We start from the raw sequence: 17526 nt of genomic DNA, 5'->3' as shown, positions 1-17526 counted from the left end.
GGGGAGTTTTTGAGATGGGTGATGCATTTTTAAGAATAGAAAAGAGAAATCTCCTTTGGGTTGGTAGGGAAGGGTGTTGCTCAGAATTCAAAATTGCTTGTTGGGTGTTTTTATTAATATTTTCTCTGTTGCAGTTTTTTTTTTTTAAATCTCTCTGTTGCCTTTCCAACCAAATAGGTATGTATATTTTAGTGACTTGCCGAAGGACCTTAATAACTTGCCAAACAATCTTAACTGGGAGTAAAAAACAGGCATAAATGTTGAGGAATTCTTAATTTCTGCGTCTGTTAGCAAACTGTTCTTTAATGTTTTGTAGTTATTTAGTGTATTAAGACTTATTAGTGATTTAGAGAGCAGTCCTAAGCAGATCTACTCAGAATCCTACTGAAGTTTATTCAATGGGGCTTACTCCCAAGAAAGCATCCTTAGGATTACAGCGTTAGTGTATTAAGATGTATTACTTCACAACCTTCTATGTGGTGTTTGTGTGATCAGTTACTTTGGCGTTGTACCGGTGGTGGAATACTTTTGAATAATTTTCAAGACATCTCTAAATTAATTCTAAAACGTTCATGAACTTCAGACAACTTTAGTGAAAAGAGAGATCTCCTTGATCTTTTTGGTTTTCTTTGGTACAAATTCCAAAAGTCCCTTCAAATATGAAACTGTTTCCCTTCATGTCTGTTTCAAAGTTGAAACAGTTATGAAATTTTATGTGAAGATGCGTGTTAGAGTGAAGTAAAATTAAGTCCGCGGTAACCCCTGAAGGAAAAGGCCTGTGGCTTCCATGGCGTGTTGGTTTTATTCTTCCTTCAGTGCAGAGCATTCTCTTTGTTCTGCAGTGAGGGGGAAAGCTTTGATCTTATTAAGTATTTCCAGGCTTGCTGTGGGTGGAAGTGTGTGTGTGTGTGTGTGTTGGGGGTGTGTGCTGCAAGAGAAGTTCAGCCTGGGCTTACAACAAGCGGGGGAGTCACTTCCGCTAGCTTAAGAAGTGGGACACTTGCCCATCACGGGGCATGCACCCTTGCCCCTCCTTGGTGTTTGGGCTTCACAGATTAATGCCCCAAAGGGACAAATTAGGTCAACGTTTAGTTAGAGCCCTGTGGTGCAGAGTGTTAAAACTGCGGTACTGCAGTCCTAAGCCAGTTTGGTGTAGTGGTTAAATGTGTGGACTCTTGTCTTGGAGAACCAGGTTTCATTCCCCACTCCTCCACTTGCAGCTGCTGGAATGGCCTTGAGTTAGCCATAGCTATGGCAGGAGTTGTCCTTGAAAGGGCAGCTGCTGTGAGAGCTCTCTCCAGCCCCACCCACCTCACAGGGTGTCTGTTGTGGGGGGAGAAGATATAGGAGATTGTGAGCCGCTCTGAGATTCGGAGTGGAGGGTGGGATATAAATCCAATACCATCATCATCATCATCATAAGCTCTGCTCATGACCTGGGTTCAATCCCTGGTGGAAGCTGGGTTTTCAGGTAGCCAGCTCGAGATTGACTCAGTCTTCCATCCTTCACCCAGCTTGCTGGGGGGGAAAGTGTAGATGATTGGGGAAGGCAATGGCAAACCACCCCGTAAAAAGTCTACCATGAAAACATTGTGAAAGCAGCGTCAGTCACCCCAGAGTCTGAAACGGCTGGTGCTTGCACAGGGGACCTTTCCTTTCCTTAGTTATTCTTATATGTGAAAGGCCCCCCCCCCCCCCACCTTTGCTAGGCAGCCCTCTGCTCTTGCTGCTGAAAGGTGCTTTTCAGGGATTCATCTGGAGGCATCTGACTTGTCAAAAACAGATAATCGTCTGCAGGGACCAAGTCAGTTGGAGCAGCATTCCCACCCCTGACACCTTGCGGGCAGCATTTTCACCCACCGCTATTGGGGTCTGGTGTCAAGTGTTTAAACACACAGGAGATTAATTTATAGCTGAATACCAGCAAATCTTCTGACACGTTGGCTGGTGCTCGTGCTTGTGTGAAGGTGCTGTGCAAATACCTGTCCTGCCTTGATGAGCCTCTTTGAAAGACCAGAAAGTCAAGGACGATCCTAAAAAGTAAGAGGAAGAGAATTCTTCAAGTCCAAATTTTGAGAGTCGAATGATTACCTCCTCTGCCGTTAAGCTGTCAGATGTTCCCGTGAGGTCAGAAGAAGCGTGAACCAGCTTGATTTGCAAGAGAGGACATAAGGAGTCTCTTTGCAGTGGGAGCTGCAAGACAAGGGATGGTGCTCGTTTTCCGGAAGACTTGTTTCGTTTTTCTCTTCAACTGGTTCAGAAAGATGCCTGAAGAAGGGCGCTTGGGCTCTGGAAAGCTCCTCTTGGACTCTCGGGGATCGTGGCCTCTAGCCTAGCTGTTCGAGTGCCATGCAGCATGGCTGCCCTCCGAAACTAGGGAAGTAAGCGGTGAGCCCTCTTTCCTGGGAACCAAATGTGTAGGGTTAGCAGTGCAGGAATGTCAGCGTTTATTGGCTGACGTTGAGGACAAATTTTTTGTGCCCGAGTGTTGCTTAATGCACAGGCTGTGGCCAGGCTTGTGTTCCTTCAGCTGGGCTTAAGCAAGAGAGGGAATCGGTTGGTTTAGCCAAGCCAGCCGATTCCCATGAGACGCTTCCTGTCATTCATAATAGCTGAGGTGGTTTATTGTATTTGTGGTTCCTTTTAAACAGGCAGACCTGGAGCCCTCCCCTCCAAAACATGTGCTGACTTTGGGGAATCAGATTGGTGTGTAAGTGGTCTGTGTGGTGTTCCTCTCAAGGAGTCGGAGCCCTTGGATGGAGCCCACGGAGAGAGTTCCTTTTAGGCAGATTCCACGAGCAGCAGCTGTAGCAGCAGAGGAGATGCCTACGAGAGAAGGGGTGGGGTGGGGTGGGGTGGGCTGCACACAGTTCTCCACAGTGGGGCTCTTGTCACACATTGCTGTAGGAAACTGGTTTCAGTGAAATGTGGGATCTGCTGCCGGTGTGGATGTGTGTGGCGCCGTGTGGATGCACCAACAGAGAATCCGGCGTGAGCTTGCTATAGTCATGTGTGAAGCGTTTCTCCCCAGCCTGCCTCATGCCCTGTCGGAAAGACGTGCAGTCTGGAGAACAAATGGAAGTGTTGTGGAACTGGTACTTTTAAAAATATATTTCATTCCAGCATCCCCTTTCTCGGGCTGGATGCCACTTCTTCAGAGGCAAACCGACTTTGTTTTTGCTGCAGCCAGACTAACGCAGCTGCTGCTCTCCATGGTTAGGAACCTTGGAAGACTACAAAGCAGTAATAGTCCTCCTTTTGGCCTTCCTTCTTAAACCTCCCTCCCAGTCGGGATCAGTTATTGCTGCTTTCCAGTTAAATAGCTGAGGCTGGGCCCCCTCGCTGCCCCAGGCTGGAGGGGTCTGTAGGCAGGCCCTGGCCCAGGCGTGGGGCTCTGCTGGTGGGCTGGCTGGCCTCGCACCAAATCTGAAAAAGCCCATCCACATAGTGCATGTACGGCAGTGCCCAGCTGTTGGAATGAGGTGGACTCCCTGGTCACCCGGAGCTGCACTTCTGCACCATGATCCCCGCTCAGGACCTCCCCTCCGCGTGGGGAATGAGGTGCTTTGTGGACTCCCAACTCCAGTGAAGTGTTCCCACTGCTCTCGCTGAAGCAGTTTGTTACTGAGTGGATTTTTCAGCCAGAGATAAATAGGTTGCTTATTTTCTGAGGACTTGAAATGCAGAGGGGGAAAAGGGCCACAAAACAAGGAGTAATACCCTTTCTCCCCCCCCCCCCCAAACCTGGAAACAAGGTCTTTAGTCTTGACTCCTTTTGATGTTGAAAGGAAGGTACATTTTCAATGGCAATGCGATGCGTTTTCTTAGAAATATCACCATGAAGAAAACAACCCATGGAAGAAGCAGTGCTGGCTTTTTAGATTTCAGAGCCACATGATAATGCAGGCTGCCTCGTAATTCTGACTCGCTCTAGCAGGCCGCAGTTATTGCTTTTGAGAGAAAAGGCAGTAAAATAGAGCACGTTGTTTTCTTCGACATGCAGGTTTGTTGGCTTCAAAAATTGTCAGCCACAAAATATGATTTTTCTAAATTACTTCTGCTTGCTAAATATTATCAGCTTTTTATGAATCCTGGATCTGTACAGTGAGGGAAGGAGCTCTCCTGCCACTGTTTCCCATAGCAGCTCACACAAGATCCACACTTACAATAGTAGCTGAAGAAGATGATATTGGATTTATATCCCGCCCTCCACTCCGAAGAGTCTCAGAGCGGCTCACAATCTCCTTTCCCTTCCTCCCCCACAACAGACACCCTGTGAGGTAGATGAAGATATTGGATTTATATCCCACCCTCCACTCCGAAGAGTCTCAGAGCGGCTCACAATCTCCTTTACCTTCCTCCCCCACAACAGACACCCTGTGAGGTAGATGGAGATATTGGATTTATATCCCGCCCTCCACTCCGAAGAGTCTCAGAGCAACTCACAATCTCCTTTCCCTTCCTCCCCCACAACAGACACCCTGTGAGATAGATGGAGATATTGGATTTATATCCCGCCCTCCACTCCGAAGAGTCTCAGAGCGGCTCACAATCTCCTTTCCCTTCCTCCCCCACAACAGACACCCTGTGAGGTAGATGAAGATATTGGATTTATATCCCGCCCTCCACTCCGAAGAGTCTCAGAGCAGCTCACAATCTCCTTTCCCTTCCTCCCCCACAACAGACACCCTGTGAGGTAGATGAAGATATTGGATTTATATCCCGCCCTCCACTCCGAAGAGTCTCAGAGCGGCTCACAATCTCCTTTCCCTTCCTCCCCCACAACAGACACCCTGTGAGGTAGATGGAGATATTGGATTTATATCCCGCCCTCCACTCCGAAGAGTCTCAGAGCAACTCACAATCTCCTTTCCCTTCCTCCCCCACAACAGACACCCTGTGAGATAGATGGAGATATTGGATTTATATCCCGCCATCCACTCCGAAGAGTCTCAGAGCGGCTCACAATCTCCTTTCCCTTCCTCCCCCACAACAGACACCCTGTGAGGTAGATGAAGATATTGGATTTATATCCCGCCCTCCACTCCGAAGAGTCTCAGAGCAGCTCACAATCTCCTTTCCCTTCCTCCCCCACAACAGACACCCTGTGAGGTAGATGAAGATATTGGATTTATATCCCGCCCTCCACTCCGAAGAGTCTCAGAGCGGCTCACAATCTCCTTTCCCTTCCTCCCCCTCAACAGACACCCTGTGAGGTAGATGAAGATATTGGATTTATATCCCGCCCTCCACTCCGAAGAGTCTCAGAGCGGCTCACAATCTCCTTTCCCTTCCTCCCCCACAACAGACACCCTGTGAGGTGGGTGGAGCTGGAGAGGGCTCTCCCAGCAGCTTCCCTTTCAAGGACAACCTCTGCCAGAGCTCTGGCTGACCCAAGGCCATTCCAGCAGATGTAAGTGGAGGAGTGAGGAATCAAACCTGGTTCTCCCAGATAAGACAGCTATGGCTGACCCAAGGCCATTCCAGCAGATGCAAGTGGAGGAGTGGGGAATCCAATCCGGTTCCCCAGATAAGAGAGCTCTGGCTGACCCAAGGCCATTCCAGCAGGTGCAAGTGGAGGAGTGGGGAATCCAATCCGGTTCCCCAGATAAGAGAGCTCTGGCTGACCCAAGGCCATTCCAGCAGCTGCAAGTGGAGGAGTGGGGAATCAAACCCGGTTCTCCCAGATAAGAGTCCACACACTTCACCACTACACCAAACTGGCTCTAACTGAAAAAACGTGCAGCTCTCCAGAAGTGGGCTTCCTTGGGCCTCCTCTGGGCGGGCTTGATTCTTCTCCCCACCTCAAGTATGGCTTTGAAACCATCGGTCTTGCTGCTTGCTCTCTAGAGAAATCACCCGGGGAATCTCCTGCTGCATGGATTAGTCACCCCTTTGCTTGTTGTCAGCTGGAACATGTGAGGCCAGGGCTAGTGGTTTCAAAAGAACTTATTTTTTGGCTACTTAAAATGAATTTGCAAGACAGGGCTACTCTTGAGTTCCCCTTTCTGTAACAAGAGTAGAGGCAGCTGAGGTTTTGGATGACATGTCTCCTGTGAAACATGGTTTGTGAGGACGAGGCAGGACAGCATGTTTTGTCTCAGGTGTGAGCATCTGCTTAAAGCAGGGGTCCCCAGCCTCCGGGCCGCGGCCTCCTCCCCCGTCTCCGCCCCTCCCGCAGTCTTGCCTCCCCTCCCGTGGCGCCTCCAGCACCCTCCGCTTTTACGATTTTAAGGCCAGGGAAGGGGTGAAGCTCCGCCTTCCCTGGCTCTTTATAGGGCGACAAACACACACACACACACCCCGCGGATCGGTAGCAAAACCCTTTGTAGCAGCTGAAGAAGCACCTCTGCCCTCGTCTCCTCTCCTCTCCACTTCCTTCCTGGGCATGGGGGGGGGGGAGGAGACAGGGGCAGTGGTGCTTCTTCAGCTGCTACAAAGGTTTTCGCTGCCGATCAGCGGGGGCGGGGGGGGTTTGTTGGGCTTTAAAGAGCCAGGGAAGGTGGGTGGGGGACGAGGCTGCGCGTTGGGGGGTTGGGGTGGCAAGTTTGCGTGGCTGCGAGGGGGGGGCCCTCACCCTGCCGATCCCCAGTGCTGCAAAGGTTGGGGACCACTGGCCTTAAAGTACTGAGCATTGCAGTTGGTAGACCAACAGCTTTGCGTGTTTTGATGGGGAAATGGTCACGGCATGAGGGGGAAGCAGTTTGCCGCTTACAGTGCCTCCCCCACCAGAACACTCCCTCTCCCTGTTCATGGAAGAAGAAGAATTGCAGATTTATACCCCACCCTTCTCTCTGAATCAGAGACTCAGAGTGGCTCACAATCTCCTATATCTTCTCCCCCCCACAAAAGACACCCTGTGAGGTGAGTGGGGCTGAGAGGGCTCTGTCAGAAGCTGCCCTTTCAAGGACAACTCCTATGAGAACTGTGGGTGACCCAAGGCCATTCCAGCGGGAGCAAGTGAAGGAGTGGGGACTCAAACCCGGTTCTCCCAGATAAGAGTCTGCACACTTGACCGCTACACCAAACTGGCTCTCAGAGCCTCTCGCTGCTTGCAGGATGCCTCCAGCAGGATACAGAGCAGCTGTCCCCTGTTTGTCCCATGAAATTAAGCTCAGAAACAGCACAATCGGGGAGAATCAGGCCTGCCTGCTGCGCTCAAGCCCAGCGACACACTTGCCCTGCTGCAGTCCAGCCTTCGACCCTCAGATCTCACCGCTCAGAGGGATGTGGGAGCTGGCTTGGCCTTCCCTTGGGCATCCAGAAAGGGACTCCCTTCCTTCTCTCCCCATGGATTTAAGCAAGGACATCAGAGAAGCCATGTTGGGTCAGGCCAGTGGCCCATCCAGTCCAACACTCTTGTCACACAGTGGCCAAAAAACCAGGCACCATCAGTGGGGCCAGGACACTAGAAGCCTTCCCACTCTCGCCCCCCTCAGCACCAAGAATACAGAGCATCCCTGCCCCACACAGAGAGTTCCAACAATAAGCTGTGGCCAATAGCATCTCAGACATAAAGTTCCATCAATATGCTGTGGCTGATAGCCACTGATGGACCTCTGCTCCACATGTTTATCCAAAACAGATGTCTGGTTAGCCCACGCAGTTCCCCCATTTGTTCTAGAACATGTCCCCTTCCCTCTTGGCGAGGGCTTTCTCATCACTCCTCCTTCTCCTCCATGAACTTCCTTTTCTCGAGAGCCAGCAGCCTCCTGGAGATGAAGGGGCAGGAGGGGCCTCCTTTCCTGCTGGCCCTGAGGCAGCCTCTCTGGTCCTTTGCTGGGTCTGAGTCTTAACCCATCCTCACATTATTTCAGAGCTGAGCGGGTCTGTATTCAAGGAACGGTTTATTGGCAGGACGTGAGGTGCTCCGGTAGCTCTGCACTCCTTCTTTGGGGACAGCGGAATGGTTTTGGATGTGCTGCTTCATCCTGTGATTTGTTTGCTGCTCATTTGCATGATATATTTTGCTTTCTTGCTGTGTGGCATGCTTCACTGCAGACTCTAAAAGAAATTAAGGCGACTATTTCTACGTTACATAATACTGTAGTTTGCTTTATTAAAAGCAGCATTATTAATGGTTGGCTGCATATTAGTTCTTTGCAGTGAGTAAGGTCAGTATATTTGTTTGGTGTCAGAGGTGGCTTCAGGTCTTCAGCAGTCTCTTTATGGCAACACCAGCTCTGTGCTCTGAGTGTGGCAGCACTTCCTCGTTTCCTCTCTGAGCAGCAACTGGGGGGCGGGGGGGGGGCGTGTTTCCTATAGTTTCAGCTTGGGGAGAGCAAGATGAGAGCCCTGCAGATGCTACCCGTCTCCGGGCAAGAGTGTGGGCTGCTGGTGTAGTTGCTAGGCAGGACTCCTGGCTGCACCAAGAGGAAGCCTCCCCACCACAGCATCGCCTCAATTGAAGAAGGTTCCCGGTTGTCGGCCGCGCAAGTGGCGTAGCTCCCCAGGAATGCGTCTGAGGCACTTGCCTGCCCTGTGTGCTTGGGAGTTGGGGCACATGAATGGGATCCCCAGATGGCCGTTCTGTTGGCTTCTGCGGGAGGCAGGAGGGAGAGACTGGAGCCCTGCGAGGGATCATTAAAAGGCCTCCCTCCCCCTTGCAGCGAGCGGCACACTGTTCCTGGAATCTCTTTGAACCTTGAGGCTGTGGGTGCAGCACACCCTCCCGCCCGCCCTGCGTCTGCTTAGTGCCTTATCAGGTTTTATGTCTTCGGTTGTGTTTTGAGTGTGCAGCAGGCAAGATGGAAGCATCTGGCCATGTTTAAGATGTCTTAAGCGTCAAGTTGTCATTACACGCATGGGTCTGGTTACGCAGAGGCTGCCTAATCTCAGCATCTCAGTAATCCGTTTCTCCCCTTTTGCTTTTAAATTTTTGTTTGTAGTAACAAAAAAAAAAATAAAAACCTGTGATTAAGAGGGGGGGAGGGGGGCTGCGCTGGCAGCCATCTGCAGGTGATCACATGACTTCAGAGGCCTGGTTTTAATTTGTGGGTGGTTCTGACTGGAACCAAGGCCAACTGCTCTTTTGGTGGACTTGGCAGGCCACGTCTGGAGTGAATTCACTCACATCTGGAGAGAATGAAGCCTTTGAGACCACATCAGTGGTGTTTTGCCGCAAGAGCTCTTTGATCTTCGGAATCCAGGCTGGAAGAAGTGCAGCTTGATGTTGCTCTGCTTGTGCAAGCTGGGACAGAGCAGAACTTTGCGGGGCCACAGGCCGGCCTGCGCCTTCTGACCCACACGCAGGGGCCCTGGCCTCACGCTTTCTTGTCTGTGTGCAGATTGCTTGGAATTCCGTCTCCCTTTTCCGGTGGTTCTTGCTCAGGATATTGGGTGGGGGGTGGCACTCAATAGGAAACCTGCATGTCACTGCAGTTGTGTGTCATTCCAGCGACACCGACAGATTGTGGGATGCAGCATATGGATCAGAATTCACCTCCATGTCTGCCTCCTGGTCTCTCCTGCGGCTTGAAATGGAGTAACTGCGAACTCTGTGGCCCATGCCAAAATGTTTAGCTCAACTTGGAAGCGAAGTTTTCTCTGCCTAGTGCAGTGCATCTCTTTCAATGATGGAGATTTAAAGTCAGACCCACTTTCTGTAGATTGGAGCGTGCTAAATCAATGGGATTTCTGTTGCAAATTCCAGCTTTCAAGTAGATTTTACAAACAGAGTTTGCCGATTGCCACCTTGTTTTCCCTTCATGCCTCAGGGCTGCCTTTGCCTGGATTCACCAACAGCTTTGGGGGGCAACTTTCAGCCACACAGATTGTTCTCTCCATGAACCTCCTTTGCATGTCAGTATAGAGAACTGCATGTCTTAGTAGGAAAAGGGTTGAGATGGGCAGCTGTGCCATTCGGGGGGGGGGGGCGGGGGGCTTTTTGATACTGTAGGAAAAGTATTTGTGTGTTCTTGTGCACGTTGACATTTGTAGCAACTTACTCTGCACTTTGCAGAATGTTGCGTATCCTCCAGATGACTGTGTCTAATAACATTGTCTAAAAGGAGCCCCGTGGTGCAGAGTGGTAAAGCTGCAGTACTGCAGTCCGAGTTCTTTGCTCACAACCTGAGTTTGATCCTGGTGGAAGCTGGATTCAGGTATCCAGCTCCAGGTTGACTCAGCCTTCCATCCTTCCGAGGTCAGTAAAATGAGGACCCAGTTTGCTGGGGGGGAAGTGTAGATGACTGGGGAAGGCAAGGGCAAACCACTTTGTAAAAAAAAGTCTGCTGTGAAAACGTCGTGATGTGACATCACCCCAGAGTGGGAAACGCCTGGTGCTTGCACAGGGCACTGCCTTGACCTTTAATACGTTGTCTGCTGCGTAGGGAAAAAGAGCTGCAAGGCAGATTGCTTTGCTCCATGCAGGCGGTGACACACAGGGTGGGGAAGGCTAGCAGGGGGCTGGACCTCTCCGTGCCCTGACCTGGTTGGCCCAGGCTATCCCCATTGCAGCAGCCCTGGCAAGTATTTGGAGGGAGGCCTCCAAGGAACACCAGGGTCAGGACAGGGAGGCGGGCAATGGCAAACCACCTCCGAAGGTCTCTTGCCTCGAAACCCCCACGGGGAGGCGGGGGTCACCATCAGTCTGCTGTGACTTGACGGCACTTCCCACCAACATCCCACTCAGTATTGCAGTGAACTTCCTGGATTTGGATGTTGCACCCCTGCCCCTCAAGCCAGCCACTGATGCTTCAGAGCAGCAAGCAGAGGGGGAGACAGCTTGTCCTTTAAAAAAAAAGCATTCAAGAAAATTTATGCCTTCCCTTTCCACCCTCAGGGCAGCTCACAAACAGAAACGTGCGTAATAAAAACACGTCTTAAAAACCAACAAAAGCACATCAGTGAAACCAGAGCTAAAATACATACAAAAACATAAAAACGACAGTTGGAACATTGGGCGGGGTGGAGGGATCACTGAGGGAAAGCCAAACAAAACCAAGAAGTCGTCTTCCACCTGCTGGCAAAAGGTGGCGGCAGGTGAGCCTCCCTTGAGAGAGTGCCAAAGCTTTGGTGCCACGGCTGAGAAGGTCCTCCTCTGTGTTGGCACCTGCCTGATCTCAGAAGGTGACTGTAGCAGCTGGATTTGTGACCATATAAGGAAGTAGCTGGTCCTTTGAGAGAGAGTATGTGGGTCCCAAACCATATAGAGCCATAAAGGTCAATAGCTGCACCTTGAATTGTGCCTGGAGACAGATGGGGAGCCAGTGCAGTTGGGACAAGGCTGGAGTAGTGTGGGTCCTCTGTTTTTTATACACAGAGAAAGTGGTTTACAAAATACCGGTTTAAATCATAAGCACATACACAAGTATCTGATCAGAAGGGGCTTAGCAGCAAGATTTGCATGATTGTAACATGCATCTAATTTGGAACGGAGCCTTCAGTATGCGGATCGTTAATTCACAGTCTGATGTCAGATGCAAAGTAGGGAGATGTTTTGCTAACATGGGTCAGCCACTAAGTTTGCATAAGAATCTCAAAAAGCATCTTTAAAAGAAAATAAGGTTTTCAAGACGTTACTGTGGTGGAGGAGCTCAACATTTTGAGGTTGCACTCCTCATCCTCCTCTTGTGGGGTAGTTGGCCCTTGCAAGAAGTGCAAAGTGGGCGGAGCAACTCCCCCCCCTCCCCACGCGCTTGCCTTTTCCCTCCCGGTCTGCTTGGTGGAGATGGCAGCTGCGACCCTTTGGAGAGCTGACTTCCTTCCTCATCACAGTCACATGAGCCAGGTAGGCAGAAAGTGCGGAGCTGCCTCCATGAGCCAGGCAAGCAGTGGAGCTGTGGGTGGGTGGGATTCCCCGCCCACCCGAGTCTTGCAGGTCCCCTGGTTTTCATTATCTGAAACACAGGCAGGAGCCCCCAAGAACCATAGAAACACATGCACAGTTAAAACTGAGTCAGACCCACAGCCGGTTACAAAGCCAGCAGACAAAACTATTTTAAAGTCATGGCTAAATGCCCAAGAAAAGGAGGAAGTCTCAGCTGGCCACTTTAAGAACAGAAGAAAAGCCATATTGGATTACGCCTATGGCCTCTGCAGTCCAACACTTTGTGTCAAACCGTGGCCAAAACCCGGGTGCCCTCAGGAGGTCCATCAGTGGGCCAAAACTCCAGAAGCCCCCCCACTGCTGCCCCCCAAGCACCAAGAATACAGAGCATCTCTGTCCCAGGCAGAGAGTTCCAATAATGCGCTGTGGCTAATAGTCACTGAGGGACCTCTGCTCCAGATGGTTATTGTTGGGATATTCCTTTAAAAATTCAGAGGTGTGGAGTGACAATAAATGGAGACAAGGCTGAAGCTTATCAAAAGAAATAAAGTTTACCAGAAAAACATCCGGAAAAGGTACTTGGGATAAAAGAAATACAACTTAGCTTACTAGTATGGCTAACTACATCTCATCACTACATGGCTACAGTTTATTACTCTTTGTCTCCTGGCTTCTTGTTCCCAGAGAGCATTTGGAGCAGGTAGACAGGCCATTAAGCTTGCATACAAGATCAAAGCTTTTCACACCTTGTGTGCTTTCTGTCCAATACGTTGTTTACATGTTTAGACTCCGTTCCTAATTGGGTTTAAGCTGCAATGCATCATTTCCTCTTTCAGGTAAACAAACATTAACTCTATAATAGCTTGAAAGTAAATAACTTGTATTCCAACATTTATCCAATCTCCTCTTGAAGCTGTCTATGCCTGTAGCCGCCGCCACCTCCTGTGGCAATGAATTCCTTGTGTTAATCCTCCTTTGGGTGAAGAATGACTTCCTTTTATCAGTTCTAAACCCGACTGCTCAGCAATTTCATCGAATGCCCACAAGTTCTTGTATTGTGAGAAAGGGAGAAAAGGACTTCTTTCTCTGCCTTCTCTATCCCACGCATTATCTTGTAAACCTCTATCATGTCACCCCGCAGGCGATGTTTTTCCAAGCCAAAGAGCCCCAAGTGTTTAAAGCTAAGGTTTCAAGCCAGAGGTATTCCAGCACAGGTGTCTCTTGCAGGGGGGGAGGGCACAGGATAAATGTTGGGCTACCCCAGTGTGTGTGTGGGGGGGGACCCCTGCTTTTAGTAGGTGCCCATTTGAATGCCTTATCTACCTTTATATTGTTTAAACTGCTTCTATAGCTGTGCTTTTGACATACACTGAAAGCAGTTTCCACATATGCAGATAATACGGCACACGTTGAAGCCAACACTAGTAGACTTAAATAAGGGATCCTCTTTGCAGGTTTACAGAGTGGGGATTCCTCTTTTCATTGTGATGGGCAGGAAGCAGGGTATGGTGTGGAATGTGTTACCAGGCACCTGAGTGGGGCTCAGTGGTTCTGAGTGGGTGGGGGAGAGGCAGCCCCCAGGCTCCCTGCGTGACCTGAGACCGGTGGCCTTGTCTCTCACTTCCCCACCCTCCTGCAGTTGTGCGAAGTTCATCCACGTATGCCACGCTGAGCAACTTGGAGAAAATGTGGCATGGCTGGGCTATGACGTCTCTATAAAAGTCAACACCAGCACCCTAAATTGGGCCAGGAAGTAAAAACCAGAAGCCAGTGGAGTTGGTGGAGCCCATCTGTTCAGTGTTCCTCCAGCTGCTCCCTGCCCAAACATGGGCCGTTGCATTTATGGTGAAGAATTTCAGTTGGGAACTCGAAATGCCCAAGGCAGCTTCCCTCAGGGGCATCCAGCAACTGTGGAACAACATGGGAGATGAAATTAATCCTTGTGATTTTGCCACAAAACAAATCCCATCAAGCATTTTGTTCTGCCACACAGAACCTGCAGCAAGGGCCAGAGAAAGCTGGGCTGCCTCTGGTCTTAGCAGCAGTGGCTCTTTAGCTCCAGGTGTAAATTCAAGTTGACCAAAGCAAGTGGAAGAAATAATATCGGCAATGTGCAGTGGGATTTTTTTAAAGACGTCCTTGAGGTGGGCTGGGGGACAGAGGTCATGAACCCCCACATCCACCCCCAGATTGGGTGTATTTAGTCTTCTGACTCTTGCATTGTAGCTAATGCTAAACAAACGCAGGTGCTTCTAATTCAGACCTTTGTTTTATGCTGGGTACTTAATTTTTAGAAATTGCTCTTGTTGGAAATAGTGAGTTTACACTTTCCTCGGGCTTTTTTCCAGCCACCTGATTAAATTAGCCTGGAAAGGCGGGGGGTGGGGGGGAGGGGGCAGGGCAAAGACAGATGAGATGAGGCTGGCTGGATTTGCTTGAATTCTTTAAGGCTTGGGCAACTTCTTGAAAAAGCATTTTCCACTTGCAGGATTCAGTTGTTACTTCAGGCCATGCTTGTATGTGTTTCATTATTTTATATTTGTTCCGCTTGAGTGTGACTTTCGCCCCCTTCCTTTCCTGTGTTTAGGTTTACGCACCATCTCCCAATTCTGATGACTTCAACAGAGAATCGCCAAGTTACCCGTCTCCTAAGCCACCCAGCAGTATGTTTGCTAGCACTTTCTTTTTGCAAGGTAAGGGAAAAAATGGCTCTTCTTGGGCAGCAGTTTGAGGAATGTGTAGCCAGGAAACGACAGGGGGAGGGGGGCATGCATTCTGTGAGTGTGTGGAATACAAACATGTCTGCAGCAGTTTCCTTTCCTGTTTTTTGTGTGTGCCAAAATATGGAGAACGTACTTGGATTTATTGGGTTTTATTTGCCACATAAGATCCTGATGCTCGGGTAAGGGAGACCAGATGGGCTGGGTCTTACACTGGGGTGGGTTGTCTCTTAAGGACATTGGAGCAGCATTTTGGTCTTCACACATCTATCATCAAGTCAGTACAGGTCACCAAGCATCATGACGGAAAGAGTGACCTCGCCCCCCCCACAAGATATTCTTTTCCCTGCACGTCTCCCTGCCAGTCCCTTCAGCCACAGGAGTTGCTGTGGCCACACCTGCTCTTGTTGAGGTGTGCCGTGTGAGATCCCTAACCTGCTTTCTTCTTTTCACCTCCCCCTCCCTTTTTAAAAATGAAGATGGGACCCACAGCGCTTCCGATCTTTGGAGCCCTTCCAATGGGATGAGCCAGCCGGGCTACGGCGGAATGCTTGGGAGTTCCTCATCTCATCTGTCGCAGTCGGGCAGCTACAGCAGCCTCCATGCGCATGATCGCCTGGTAAGACCACAGCAGGGGCTCCTGTGTTGACACTGGCCAGTCAGCCATTGAAGACAGACTTTCTGGGAGTGTAATGAAGGAAACGGCACAGTTAGAAGGTTCCACTCTTCATAGCTGCTTAACTGATAGAGTAATGCACTGAAGCTTTCTTTGGTTAATCAAGAATGGCTAACTCTGATCATTGTTCAAGCAAAGGTTTTTAATCTGGGTGTCAAGCAGAGGTTGTGCTCCCATTGTTTGAAGTCGTTGTTGTGGATTCCTGTAGCAACACCAGTGAAAAGGAGACTTCTTAAGGCAGCTTTTGTTGATTAAACAGCCAGTTGGGTGTAGTGGTCAAGTGTGTGCACTCTTATATGGAAGAACCGGGTTTGATTCCCCACTCCTCCACTTGCAGCTGCTGGAATTGGCTTGGGTCAGCCATAGCTCTTGTAGAAGTTGTCCTTGAAAGGGCAGCTGCTGTGAGAGTCCTCTCAGCCCCTCCTACCTCACAAGGTGTCTGTTGTGAGGGGAGAAGATATAGGAGATTGGAAGCTGCTCTGAGTCTGATTCAGAGAGAAGGGCGGGGTATAACTCTGCAATCGTCGTCTTCTTCAGATCTCTCACCTTCCCTTCACGGAGCCTTCCAGTGATGGAGCTGGAGGGGAATCCTCCAGTTTTAATGGTGGTTTGCCGGGGGTGGGGGTAAATAGGCAGGGTCTGGTGGGTAAGGATGAGCAGCAGTTCTCCCAAGAGAAGGATGTGAAGAGAGAAGTCCTCGGCAGGTTTGTGTGCAGTGATCCTGGGTGCTCAACGAAAGAGTCGAGCTTGCCAGCGTCACCACATCCTTTGGGAGGGGAACTCTTTCCAAAGCAGACTGTGAAGAGCTCTTGCTAAACTGGGTGGCTGGGCAGAGAATGGCAGGTGAAATGCAGTGCAAGGAAGTGCAGAGTGATGGAAGGAGAAATCCTGGCCTACGTGTGGAGACGGCATCTGAACTGGCCGATCTTGTAGGAGGCCTGCTGAGCTGCTGTAAATGGAGCATCAAGGGTCAGATTTGAAAGGGACCTGGCAACTGTCACTGCGGTAGGGCCACACCCAGAATCCAGTGGGGGGAGAACTGGCTGAGAATGCCTCTTGCCTCAGAGTCACAGGTGTGGCCACTAGTTAATACTTACTAAAAATACGGCTCTGAAGACGATGGGGCAGATTTGTGGGCTGCGTCTGCTTGTGCCGTTGTTAGCGACGACTGGCACCTCCTGGGTTCGAAAGGGCTGTCCCTGCGCCTGCCCTCTGCCATCACCAGCTGTCGATGCTGAAGACGCATCTCCCGGGCTGCTCCGGGGCTCCCTGGGCTTTGTGCCCCTCCTCCAATGAAGCCCCCGTGCTGCTGCGGATGGCTGTGCATTTCATTCATGCTAACCTGGTTCCCTTTCTGCTTCTTTCCTAGAGCTACCCCCCGCATTCAGTCTCACCCACAGATCTCAACACCAGTCTTCCTCCAATGTCTAGCTTCCACCGGGGCAGTACCAGCAGTTCTTCGTATGTTGCGGCCTCGCACACGCCCCCCGTCAACGGATCAGACAGCAGCAACATCCTGGGTGAGCATGCTGGAGTCATTTGAAGAAGACAGCCCGCTCTGCTTGTGCTGCTCCCGAAATGGAACTTCTCACACGGTGTTTGTGTGGCCGGGCCACTGCCAGTGGTCGTGGCTAGAGTTTGGTCCAGAGAGGTGTGGTTGGTTGATGGAGTCCTATCAAGCCCTTCCCACTTTTGGGTTGACTGTCACTGTTAGCTTTCAGTCAATTCATTGATTCCCTGTCCCAACAACCAGTGTGGAGCGTTAGGAGGATGGGAGACCCAGGTTCGAATCCCTTGCTGAAAAGGCCGCTGGGTCTCCCACCTTAGAATTGCTTGTCCTGCCCCCTCCCCCGACAACAGCTTGCATGGCTGGGAGTGCTGGACTGCTACCTTCTGCCTTGGCAAGCCCCGGATCTCCCATGGCCGCTGTCACGGAGGCTCTTCCTTGGCTGTGCCCCTCCGTGTCCGCACAGGCAGGCTCTGGGCGTGGCTGAATCCACATGACCTGCCTTTAAGCAATAGTCAGCAGCAACAACAAAGCCAGCCAGGGGTAAAATCTGGGGCCTTGTAGATGCCCCAGGTTGGACATAACAGCTTATGAGTGAGTCCAGCTCTCTGCTTTGCTTTTGCCTGAGATGTCGGCCCTGGTATCCCTTTGGCAGAGCAGCAGGCATTAAATTAACAGTATTCGATTAGCATCCTGATTGCCTGTTTGTGTGTGTGTGTTTGCAGTGAACAGAGGCAATGCTGCAGGAAGCTCACAGACTGGGGATGCCTTGGGAAAAGCTTTGGCGTCTGTAAGTAATTTCATCAAAAGCATTCGTGGGAATGGTTTTAGACCCTGTAAAAATTGTTTGCAA

The 17526-nt window shown here is 50.5% G+C and overlaps 1 protein-coding gene across 1 annotated transcript in view; it reads left to right on the top strand.

Moving 5' to 3' along the window:
- The window catches only part of TCF12 (transcription factor 12), a 135459-nt gene that overhangs the window by 95154 nt on the left and 22779 nt on the right, over positions 1-17526 (top strand). The window contains exons 9-12 of the mRNA XM_060260009.1: positions 14358-14463; positions 14970-15109; positions 16536-16686; positions 17399-17463. Coding sequence (XP_060115992.1) covers positions 14358-14463; positions 14970-15109; positions 16536-16686; positions 17399-17463 — 462 coding nt within the window. The remainder of the gene's footprint in view (positions 1-14357; positions 14464-14969; positions 15110-16535; positions 16687-17398; positions 17464-17526) is intronic.

The sequence above is a fragment of the Heteronotia binoei genome, chromosome 19, assembly GCF_032191835.1.
Source record: "Heteronotia binoei isolate CCM8104 ecotype False Entrance Well chromosome 19, APGP_CSIRO_Hbin_v1, whole genome shotgun sequence".
NCBI classification, from domain to species: Eukaryota; Metazoa; Chordata; class Lepidosauria; order Squamata; family Gekkonidae; genus Heteronotia; species Heteronotia binoei.
Note: the sequence above shows the minus strand (reverse complement) of the source record. Positions and strands in the feature narration are given on the sequence as shown.